Genomic DNA, 12,838 nt, shown 5'->3' with positions numbered 1-12,838 from the left:
GGACCCTCCGCTGTCATTCAGTAGCTCCATCAGCCTGAGCAAATGCATTCATGTCTCTTATGGCTGTAATTTGTCTGCTAAGTGAAGATAAGAATAGTACTTGTCTCATGGAATTGTTTTAGGATTACATGAGGTAATGCATATACTTCTTAGTCTAATGCTTGACACTGGGTCATTGGTCAGTAATTATAAGCTATGATGATGATGATTTAAAACAAAACAAAAAACTAGGAAATGCACTTTAACATAACCAGAAATGATATGTGGTGTTTGGTCTTGAATTCTTAAAGGAGTCATATATTTTAAGGAATTATTATTAATCTTTAAGGTGTATGTTATTATAGTTGCATAAGATTTGGAGAGACTAGTAAACATGTGGAACAGCATTCAGGGATATGCTTTGCTTTTAAATACTTTAGCAACAGAAAAAAAGAAAAAAAGAGGGAGAAAGAAGAAAGGGAGAAAGAAAAAGGAGAAGAAAGAAAGAAGGAACAAAGAGAAGTAGGTGGAGCAATGTGGCAGAATTGAATAGTTGTAAATTTCCTGTGGTATAAGATCTGTGCGTGCTTGGTTTACCTTTTAGCATATAGTGTGTATGATAATGCATTATCTCCTTAAAATTATCAATTTTCTATGCATACAAGCAGTAAAACAATGAAGGCAGGCCTTTTTCTCAGTTTCTTTGAAAGATGATAGATTTATTACTCTGATCTAGTTGCTAGCCCCATACATGGTTTGGATTCCATTCTGCTTGGAATAATATTCCTGGGTTCCTATAAATTGACAATAATATTTTTGATATTATATTTGGCAGAACTTAACAGGAATGTTTTCTGAAGGTCTAGGACATTTAGTGTTACAGTAACAAATATATTATAGTAATATCTTTAAAGTGTAAAGTCTGACTCATATATAAAATAAAATAGGCGACTTTTAGAAGATGAATGTTCTGTGAGAGGAAATACCTTATATTCTTAAGCAAAACCTGTGTCTATATAAGGACCAGGTTCCCAGAAACTCTGAATTAATAGAGGTTTGTCCAAAACAACAAGGTCCTCCTGTATAGCACAGGGAACTATGTTCAGTATACTGTGACAAAGTGTAATGGAAAAGAATATGAAAAAGAATGTATGTATATATATATATATATATACACACATATATATATACACACATATATTTATATATGTATAACCTAGTCACTTTGCTTATACAGAGAAATTAACACATCATAAATCAATTATATTTCAATAAAATAAATTTTAAAAGCAGTAATAATAGAGGTTTATCCTCCCAAAGGTGAGGAATTTCTACATGTACATGACTAGCAGGTTACCTCTCGCCACTTCCTTGTTCATTCATGCACTGGTCTTACAATCACAGAAGTAGCAGTGGGATGCCTGTGGCATGAGACCCTGCTGGAGACTCACAGGTGACTTCTGGAGCAGATGGCAGAAGGGATGCAGGGCACACATGAAGAAATTTATTTTGAGAAAGAGGAAGGTTGCTGCTTCTACTAATGTGGGAGGAAGGGAGGGCAGTGAAATGAGTTTCAGATGTTGAAAAGGAAAAGAGGGCCTGGGTCTGTGGCCTTGACCTTTCATAAGAAAGTGGAGGAACAAGATGAACTGCTGCTGGAGAGCAGAAAGGAGAATGAAAGGGAGTTGAGGGCTGAAAGTGAGTTGCACAAACGAGGTCAGTGGCCTTTGAGCAAAAATGTGATAGGAGGTGAGCTACTGATGAATAATGGAATCGCCGAGTTCAGGAAGGCTCCTGCAAGAGAGATGTCTGAAACTGGTGGTGAATCCTGGCTCCCGAGTTAGCTACCTTTTGCCAGGTGTGCTCAGGAAGGAGCTGTCAGGTGGTAGAGCTGGAGTCTGACACATCATATTTAGAGAAAACTGAGAGTGGGAATCTAGCATAATGAGAGAATTAAAAGAAATTAACAACCATAACTTCCAGTTGGGCTGACATGATCTATAAGCCTTTCATTTTTAAGATGAAATTAAAGAACTCAGGCTTCTTTTGAAAAGACTTAGGTACTGGGAAATTTTTTCAAGGCCTTATAGCTGTTGGAGAAAATAGTTATTTAGTCCACTCTTAGAAAAAAAAATGCTAATATTTTTGTGTCTATATTATAGTACATAACATAGTTAAGAGACCACATGTGATTTTTTAATTCTTCCAGCACTGTGCTAGAATTTCTCATTTCATACCTCATTTACGACTTATTATAGTGTGATCACACAAATTCAGCATCTATGTTTTTACATAAATTAGGAGCATTTGTTGTTTGGAATGTAGAAAGATGGTTGGTGTAGATCTCTTTTTATAGTTTTTCTGTTATAAAATTAACTGGAAATTGTAACCTCTCCAAAGTAAAGCAATAATGGAGGGGAAAATTTCTGACTGGCCATGCATGCAGGGAGCATGACTGAGAACAGAAATAGAAGAAGGCGTTCAGAGGTCCTCTTCGGATTGTGGCAACATCAACCATTCCATACGGCCCAGCGTGCTTCCTGCTGTGTCTAGACGCGCTGGCACAGATTTCTCTGTGGGTGTCTGTACATCACTGACCCCACAGTGACCTTCCCTTGGGCCTCCTGTTTAAAGGCATGAGTGCTTTCCACTCTCCCACATCTTTTCTATCATTTGACTCCTCCAGCAGGTGCACGAAAATTGAGATTGTTGTCACTTTGAAGTTAATCAGATTCTTCGGTCACATTATGTTGCATATAAAAAAATATTGCTTTAGAGGTGTAGTGATGTTAATAGGAGAGATTTTCAGAAATGGACCAGGAGGAGGATGTAAATTAAAACAAAAGAACCAAATAACTATGTTCATGCTGCGAGAACACGCAACATAGAAGTGATCCACTGATTTTCTCTGTAGCATTTTAAGAGCCGTACAATTCCAGTTATTTTTTGAAATTGTAAATTATTATGTTATTATAAGGAAAAGTGACTGAAAAAACTGAAAACTGAAAAAACTAAAAAACTGAAAACTCATTGAATAAGTGGATTTAGATTGACTTTATCATCCCCTTTAGCTCCAGACACTGTGCAGCCTATTTGTCTCATGGTACTTCGTGCGATGTTTTAGAAATTGATCAGACTTAACCCACATTCCTGTGTTTTAAAAGATGACCAAATTGGTGTTCTTTTCACCAGGATTCTGATCAACTGTGTCTTTCCTCCTCTGCCCTGTGTCTGCTGCCTAGAGGGAATTCAGATTAATTTACTTTCCCTTAATTCGCTACTAACTAAATCATGCTTACACAGAGCAACCCAACTTGCCAGGCTTCTTTGCTCTTCACTGACATTTGTTTTGTAAGTGATTCAACACCAACAAAAGAATTGTTCATGAGATGGCCCTAGTTAGTTCCTTTTTTGAAGATAAGGCTACCCTTTTGTTATCTTTCTGTTCCCAGAACCTTGCAGAATGCCCTACACAGGCTGGGCATTGATACAGTTAAAAGTAATTTACAAATCTCTCACTATTGTCGAGGCAAAGTATGAAAAGATCATGTCATTATTGTCTTTTTTTTGCTGTTTTCCTTCATTTCCAGTGACGATGTGCTTCTTGATAAGAGAGAGAACTCAAGGTTGAGTGCATCAGAAAAATCAATAGTTTTGTTTCATGCTCTCTTGGGTTAAGCAGAGGTATGCTCTTAGATATGTCTCTACGGGAGCAGGGAGCATCATTTGCAAAATCTGTTTTAGAAAAAAAAGTAAATAAAAGCTGGCAGATAAATTTATAGACTATCCTTGACTTACAGTGTTTCAATAGGGTTTTTTGACTTTCCAGTGGTATGAAAGCAATGAACGTTCACTGGAAACTGTACTTGGAATTTTGATCTTTCCCTGGGCTAGCCATGTGAGCTATAGAGCTATAGTACTCTGTTGAAGCTGAGTGGGTTTATCAGGACGTAACCCTATAAGCTGAGGGAAATCCGTGTAGCATCTTTACCTAAGTACTTCCATTAGGAGATCTTTGACAAAAAAGCTAAAGAGAGACTGCGTCTTTTTATTTCAGTTGAGCGTCAGAGATCACATGCTATTGTTGTTGAATCACTGATCTTCATTCATTCAGCAAACAATTACTGATCGAGCACTGTCCCCAGGCACTGATCTGGACACTGGGGACACATCAATGAATAAAAAATTTAAAAATTCTTGCTCTCCCAAAACTTACATTTCGTTGATCTTCAAAAGACTATTAAGCTTGAAGTCAAGGGATATTTTTAAACACTAGAGTTTCTCTGTGTATGTAATCAATATGCTATTTTCATTTTATAAAAATATTTGTGGTGTCTAGAGCAGTGCTTCCTAAACTTCTCAGTGCATTTTCCAACTTAGGAACACTGTAGAGCTCTTCAGAAAATAATGTACTTATTCTCATACACATGAATATTTGCATTTCAATGCAGAGGCCTTGTAGTTTCCTGATTAAAAAGAAAAAGCATTTGACCTTTAGAAAGTCCAGTTGCATGCATCATCTAGTTAATAGTATTGAATGATGACGTGTAGTTGATAATTTTTTTTGATTGAAGCATAGTTGATTTACAACATTGTATTAGTTTCAGATGTATAGCAAATTGATTCCATTATACACATACATATGTTTTTCTCAGATTCTTTTCCATTATAGACTATTATACTTCCCTGTGCTATGTAGCAACTCTTTATTATTTATCTATTTATATATATAGTGGTATACATCTGTTAATCCTGTACTCCTCTAATTTATCCTTCCCCTATCCCCTATACCTTTCCCCTTTGGTGACCGCCATAAGTTTTCATTTTTTAAAGTTATAATGAATATAAAGAATCTGTCAGTATCAGTAAGCTGTTGAAAGGGACATTTGATTTTGGTTTATTTCATTTTAAAACTTAGGACATATTTTTGAGATGATGGATGTATGAAAGACATTTTACTTACTGTTTTTGCAGGGCTTGAATTACTTGGATTTTTATTATTTATTCTGTTTTCATAAAGGTTTCCTTTACCCTTGCAAAGAACTGCATGCTTCAACCCAGAGTAGTTATAAAGAGCTCAGGTTTGCTTTACTTTCAAGATTCCTTATTACAGATACCTTCCCTAACAAAGAACCATTGTTAGAAAGATCAAAATAATTACTGTATATAAATCAGAGCAATTCTTCCTTCATGAAATGTCATACAGTGTTTACCATAATCAAATTAATGAAAATTCCAAGAATAAGCACAAGACATTCTGCCTATAAACAAGCTTTCTTATTTCACAGTCCCTGGTTCTGTTGACCAGATCGCATCATCACCTACTTTTAGTTACCTCTCAGGAGCTTTTTTCTAGTGAAATTCTTAATGAGTTCTCTAGAGATAGACACAAGCATTTTCCTGAGTTGCTCAATTGAACAGTTTAACTGTTTCTAAGGATTTCACTTGAATTCAAAAATGGGATTTTTAGAACATCAACTTTTTAGAACTTATTGCCATTATGGATTTTCTCAAATCAACAGTTGATCCAAATCTTTTCTTTCATTCATTGGTCTATCAGCAGGTGGTCTGTACATCACTTACTTGTAACTTTAAACCGTATTCCTTTTTTGAGCTTTACCTTCCTAAAAAGAGTTCTGATTCAACTAACTTTATACTCTGAAGGAAAAAAAAACAAAACAAGAAATGGTTTTAAGTCATTCTAAGTAGTAAGAAAGAATCAGCTTGATGTTCAGCATTGGCTATAGAGTTGACTGTAGTTTAAAAAATTGTCTTCTCTTTCATTGTTCAACTAAAGCAAAATTCTTTATTGTCCTAACAAAGCATCCCTTTAGTTGACTGCTTAGTCCTTCAGCTTCAAATATTTGTCAAGTGAATCTGGGTTTGGACAGTAATATTAAAAAAGAAAACTCAGAATCTGTCTGCTCTTTAAGTAAACTACTGTGAAAATCCTGGTATCAAACGATCCTTCTTGTTTCATTTCCTTCTAGTTAGCAGAAGAGCTCATGACCCTTGTGTTGCTTTACTTTTAAAATTAGAAAGCATATTAATAGCTTTATCTAGGAAGGCTTGCTTGAGGAGTTGCTTTTATTTATTGACAAGGAAACACTTTGTTTGCATCTGTCATATGTTGGGAGACGAAAGGGGAGAAGCCATTGACCTGAACATATCAGGCATGTGTTGCCCGTTTCCTGCTGTATGTGATGGTCATAAAGGACAGTCAGCAATTGCATTTGGGTCAGAGCTGTGGCCATTAACTGTGACTGTGCTTTTAAACATTCAAGAGCTTTTCGATCCATAGTCCAATAAGTCAGGATCCCCAGGCTGGGACCTGGGCTTTCTACAGCTCCCCAGGGGAATGTTGTGCACACCCACGTTAGGAGATGGCCTGGACGACAGTCCCTTCTTCTGTGCCATGGTGAACACTGAGACTCAGTCCAGTGGCCACCCCAGGGCAGCTAGCGCGCTTTCCCCTCACTTTCCTAGAGCATCTTACCTGGCCAGTGGCGGTACCAGCTCCTGGTACTGTGACTATTTAGAATGCTCCTTGGGTTGTCCTAGGAAAGAACATAGTGACAGTTCCTTGCGCAGGTTGTTGGAAGCAGCTTACAGTGTTAGTCAATCTGAAAGCATTTGAGAAAATGCAGGAGAAACAGTGAGATAGAAGCACTGAGATCAACATCTATCATATAACATGGCGTTTTGGGGAGAGGCCCTCGAGTCAGCTCAGCAGAGCCTTTTTCCTTCCTCTTCTCCTTCCATCTTCTTGCTCTGAATTCTTCCTCCTTGGTTCTTGGCACATCTCCCCGCATGACTCCTCAATGTACAATAAACAGTAATTGTCCTCACACACAGCATAGTTACATTTAAGACAAGGAACCTGGTTCTTTCAAAGATGCTACATGGGGTATTTTTTTGGTACAGCTGTTTTATAAAATATGCATGCCTGTGTGCTAAGTGGCTTCAGTTGTATCTGCCTCTGTGTGACCCCATGGACTGTAGCCTGGCAGGCTCCGCTGTCCATGGGGTTCTCCAGGCAGGAATGCTGGAGCGTGTTGCTGTGACCTCCTCCGAGGCTCTTCCCGACCCAGGAATGACACCTGTGTCTCCTGCATTGCAGGTGGGTTCTTTACTGCTGAGCCACCAGGGGAGCCCTCTGTCAAGTATAAGCACAAAAGAACCAGATAATTCTTTTTCCAGTTTGTGTACCAGAACACGACCATCCAAGTGTTTTCTCTCTTTTGTTACTGTTGCTTTTGGAGAACATAAGTTTATTTCAGTGTTTTAACTGTCCAAAATGATTTTGAAAGTGTTCTTTGCAATTTTTGTGGATTAGTCAGACTTCAACTTCAATATATTATCATCATAAATTATTTTATAAAATATACGTTGTGTAACTTTCACAAACATTAAACCATTAGGTAGCTATACATTGTGTAACTTTCACAAACATTAAACCACTAGGCATTCCTAACTATAGGTACATTGCTTCTTATGAGAGGGGAGCTATAGAGTTACAAACAAAAATCCATATAGAGAAATACAAAAATGTCCTTGATGCTGGTCATCCCTAACTATGGGTACATTGCTCTATGAAAGCAAATGATTGTCCTAGGAATGCCGTATTGGAGAGTCACTTGATATGATGACTCAGAAAGCTGGGAGGACCCTCCCACATCTGTCCAGAAGGCCTCCACGACCCTAGGTAGGGCCTTTAGAAGGACAGCTGCTTCTGTGTGTTAGGAGGAGAAGTGGGAAGGTAGGAGCATCCTATCCTGAGAAGAGAAGCCTCTGGGGTCCTCAGGTCCCTACTGTGCCACCCATGTTATTTGCATCATTGGTGAGAACTTTTCTACCAACTATGCTGTTGAAACAGACCTAAACTCCCTAAACACAGATAAGTTTGTGGCTTTATTAATTTTTGTCTGGCTTCATGCATTTTTTAATAATTATTTTTGTATTTTATTGTACATATTCACAATAAAAACCCTGGGTTCACATGATATGGTTAGACTTGCTCTTTTTGTGTCTGTTATGAGGTGTTCTGTTCTTATGAAGATAGCTTTGTGGTTAAGACCTGAGACTTTGGAATCAGACCCTGGAAATTAATTTCTTGGCTCCATCCTTGACTGACCATGCAACTTTGGCCAGTTTACCCAGTATCTCCAAGCTCCAGCTTTCTCATTTGTAAAATGAGGATGGGAGGGGCTCCTCCCTTATAGGGTGATTGTGAGACTTAGAGAAAATCCGTGTAAAGTGTATGTACACCAGGATGGGGTGTATTTTGAGTTGTACTATTTTCCCCTGGGATATCTGGGGTTAAATATGCCCACTGTTACTTCACTACCTTGGTTTTCTCAAATCCTTTTTACAAGAAGGCACGTTATAAATAATAAATAATTGTGATTTTTTTATTCTTTATTTCCAAAGACACAATTTACTCTTGTTGATTTATCACACAGTGATTCGTAATGGCTCACACAAGGAATTCAGGTGGACACTAAATTTCCCTGGCAGTGAAATTTCCTCTGGGAGCACACAGCACTGTAAGGGGAAGTCAAATGATGATTTTTCTCTGCTACTAATAATATCAAATCCCATTTCTTCAGTGTTGCTGAAAGTGTTCTATGTGCTAATTCATTGTTTGATGATGAAGAAGGAGGCATTCCCATTTGAAAATATGTCACCATAGATACTTCGATTACAATCTATTTGTTATAATAAAGACCTAGAATGTGCATGATGGACAGAGTTACATGGCATGGACTAGAATCTGGAGTGGCTTTGAAGTGAATTAGGCTCTCACGTCTGATGGTAAGGTGCCATTGATTGATATGTCCCTGGAGAATTTCATGTGTTTCGCTACCATGAAGTGTAAAAGATGTTATATGGAAGAGAGCGAACATTGCTACCTAATAATTTGTATTTTTTTCCTAAAAGATTGTATTTGTTCAGTCTTTAAACACCTAGAAGGTACCAAATCATTAGTTGATATCTGGGAATGGAAATAGTAAGTATGCACATCTTATAACAGAACACTGTTTTTGCTTTGTTTTTAAACTTTTTATTTTCTTGGAGTATAGCCAATTAACAATATTGTGGTAGTTGCAGGTAGACAGCAAAGGGACTCAGCCATACATATACATGTATCCATTCACTCCCAACCTCCCCTTCTCTTTCAGGCTGGTAATAGGACACTTTTTTAATTGACAAAAACTAATTTTGTTTTCTAATCAGAGTTGCCACTCTTTGAATCAACTGTAGAAAGTTGAAAATATCTTTGTGGGTGGCCACAAAAGTTTTTGAGAGAATTTTAGAAGATGTGCCATAGTGGAATGTCATTGACTTATTTAGTTTCTTCCCTTGCCTTAAAGGCAACATGTGGGCATTCTCCAAATGTGTGTGAGTGTGTGAAAGCATGAAAATGTTTATCGCTCAGTCCTGTCTGACTCTTTGTGACCTCCTCTGTCCATGGAATTCTCCAGGCAAGAAAACTGGAGAGAGGTGCTACGCCCTCCTCCAGGGGATATTCCCCGCCCAGGGACTGAACCCACATCTCTTGCGTCTCCTGCACTGGCAGATGGGTGACAGGTTCTTTAACACTAATACCACTTGGTGAGCATGTGGGTGGGTATTTATTTGTAATTCAAAGACTCTGAAATGTTTTGCTGTAGTTCTTTTTTTTCTTCTGAAACCATTTGCCGATTAAGTGGTTGCTGTATCACTAAAGCTGAAAGAAATTGAGTTTGTATACCAACAACTTGTCACCAGATGAATAAAAAAGATTTTGTTTAATTGACCATAAGAGAGTTTTTCCCCCTCTTAGAAGTCTGTGTTTTAAGGAAATTGCACATGACTTTTTTCTCCGTAGTACCCATCTTCAGTCTATATTTAGACTGAAGGCATGCTTAAGTTAAGGGATATGGCTTAGTAAATATTGATATTCTTTCTGAAACAGGATATGATATAATACTTGCATAATCAGGATTCTGTCTAGACTAGTGAAATTAAAATAGTGACAGAGCAAAAGGAATCTCTGAAATGGAATGCTTTAGAAAACATTTTACCAAAATATTGATAAAATTTGTGTATATAAAATAGTATTTTATATCAACATTAAAGTTAAGGTCTCAATATCTAGAATGCCATATTGACTTTTGTATATTAATATTTTTGTTATTTATCATTTTGACTGATCTTTCAGAAGATAAAGTGGCATTTATTTCAAATGCTTTAGTCTGGATAAAGAGGAGTCTCAAACATAAATGCACCTCAAAAATATAGAATACAGCATGCTGCCTATAATCAGCAGAGGGGAAAATGATCACACTGGTTTCATTTTGGGCTAAAATATAATCAATAAATATGTCAGTAGGTGCTGACTAAGAAGCAAAACCAAATACTGGTCTTAAACTTTAGGAGCTTTGACCAACTAAAACCAAATACTTAAATTGAAGCTTTGCATTTGTTTAGTAAATAATTTATTTCCAAAGTCATTTTTCTAAGAATACTTAGTTGAAAAAATTACCAAAGAATACTTTCAAGCCAGGGATGGCTTTGAAACCTACTAAATCAAGTTTAGCCCAGAAAGAATATGGAGAGAGTTAGGACCAGGCTTGACTGAGTCAGTGGGTGTCCCTTACAGATGAATGACTTCTTCCCTATCTCAATATTCTGTAAATATGCTCAGTTATTCTATGAAGCAGAGAAAGAATTTATTTTATAGCATTCAAATGAAGGTAGGTATTATGTGGCATAGAATTCCTACTCAGTCACACATCAGCTCTGTGATCTTGGACAAAACTATTTACTATTTCTGAGTTTTCCCAACTATAAAATGACATAATAAGAGTACCAACTTCCCAAGAGCATTGTGAGGGTAAAAGAGATTAATCCATGTAAAGTTCTTAGCAGAGTGCCCATTCTCAAATAAAAAAATAGTGTTTTCTTAAAGAAGTAGTGTTACCTAATGCTATGATTATTTTAAAGTGTAATTCATTTTTCCCCAAGATGAATTTGAAATAATAGTGAATATTCTTCCACTCTGAGGTGAGCTTGCAGTCCTTTGCCATGAATTATAGTAAATGACAATTGAATAAGATTAATTTAACTCTGCAGTCCTGGTCGAATCTGTCATTTCCAGCCTCTGCCTCAGAATTATATGGGAACTTCGTATGCTTCATTTGAGAATCCTTGCAGCAATTTATATTCTCTTCATCAGATCTCATTGGCCACTGCTCTGTGGAATAAGACATAGGTAATAGGTGAAGGAAGTGACCCCATAGACATGTGTATTGCTTGCGCTTTATTGTGTGAAAGATCAGGGATAGGCATTAAAAAAGGACAGGGTGAGCCAGGTAGTTGAATCTGTTAAATATATCTGTCTTGATTTAGATGGCAAAAGAGAATAAAAATGTTCCAAAACAGTCATAAATTTAAAACCATATGCTTCCTTAGAGATCTGATTATGGTTCTCATTTCTCCCCCTGTAGGGGAGAAGGGAGATTTTGGAAGACAGCGCCATTATTTATGGCGAGAACCAAGTGATGAATATGCATGGAGATTTGGAAGGGTCTGAGCCCTCCTGATGCTCTGCTCTCCCTTTCTCTGCCTGATCCCTAGACTGAAGGAAGCTACTGACCAAGGCCACGCCATTTACTAATTTCACATTTTGGAGATGTTAGCTGTGTGTTCTCTGCCTGAGGCAGCCAGCCATTTGATTCTATCATGGGCACCAGGATATTGAAATTCAGAAGCTTGTGGTAGCTGGTACATTAATGTGGGGGCAAGGGTGATACTCATTTTATCTTATTTTTTTAATATAAATATTGTAACACATTACCTTGAAATGACTTGAATTAGTGGCTGATCAGCAGCATTATTTGTATTTGCATTATATCCAGGTGTTGCTTCAATTTCAATTGCAAGTTCTGCAGGCATTGTGAGGTTTTCTATTCCTTTGTGGACCAAAGAATATTCAGGTTTCACTCCCTGGTCTCTCTTTTTGTGTTTTGGATTAGGTTTATAAGAGCATAAAATACTAAGCCTTCTAATGGATTGTTAGTACTCAGAATAGTGTTCATGTATGATGTGAAGTAAATACAATGACACAAAGCATGAAAAATAATCTTAGGTAAAAATGCACAGAACATGTTAAGTCAGATTTTTTCCTTTTAGTGTCCTTGTTTCTACTTTTTAAAGTAATAGTGATGATTTCATGGATATGGAAACTTTCTGAAAGTTATTTTTTTTGTTTGCATATGTATGTTTTCTGCTTTTGCACATTCTGCTTTGCCAGCTTTGTCAGAAGTGAAGCAAATGTTTACTGTCTTGGGTGCTCTTCTAATTTATATACACAGTTTTGATATCAGTGAAAAGCCTAAAAATTTTGAGTTTAACCCTTAGGACAAAGAGCAGCTAGAAGGGTGATGAGTCCTTAAATATTAATTAATTCTAAAAATATTCAACTTCTTTTCTCTTGTAGTGAGAGATTTTTCTTGAGGCTAAATAGAAACGGGCTTCCCAAAGCCCCAGATAAACCAGAACGACACTGCTCTCTCTTCGTGGTAAGTGGATCTTGTTTTATCAAGGAGGCAGATTCTTTCTTAAATACTTTATCTTATTGAAGAGAGTAAGTTATTATGAGAGAACATAGTGGATTTGATGAAACTTTGTAAATAACACAAATTATAGTGAAAGTGGAATGAAAGTGTTAGTTGCTCAGTGGTGTCTAACTCTGCCCATCAGGCTCCACTGTCCAGGGGATTTCCCAGGCAAGAATACTGGAGTAGGTTGCCATTTGCTCCTCCAGGGGATCTTCCTGACACAAGGATCAAACCCAGATCTCCTGCATTGCAGG

At 37.2% G+C, this 12,838-nt stretch overlaps 1 protein-coding gene across 2 annotated transcripts in view; it reads left to right on the top strand.

Annotated features, from left to right (window-relative positions):
* The window catches only part of DOCK4 (dedicator of cytokinesis 4), a 470,931-nt gene that overhangs the window by 239,340 nt on the left and 218,753 nt on the right, over nt 1-12,838 (top strand). For both annotated transcript variants that reach the window (XM_070468527.1, XM_070468524.1), the window contains exon 9: nt 12,464-12,545. In XM_070468527.1, the coding sequence (XP_070324628.1) occupies nt 12,464-12,545 (82 nt within the window). The remainder of the gene's footprint in view (nt 1-12,463; nt 12,546-12,838) is intronic.

This window comes from Odocoileus virginianus, chromosome 1 (assembly GCF_023699985.2).
Source record: "Odocoileus virginianus isolate 20LAN1187 ecotype Illinois chromosome 1, Ovbor_1.2, whole genome shotgun sequence".
Taxonomy (NCBI): Eukaryota; Metazoa; Chordata; class Mammalia; order Artiodactyla; family Cervidae; genus Odocoileus; species Odocoileus virginianus.
This window is presented reverse-complemented; position numbering and strand designations above follow the sequence as displayed.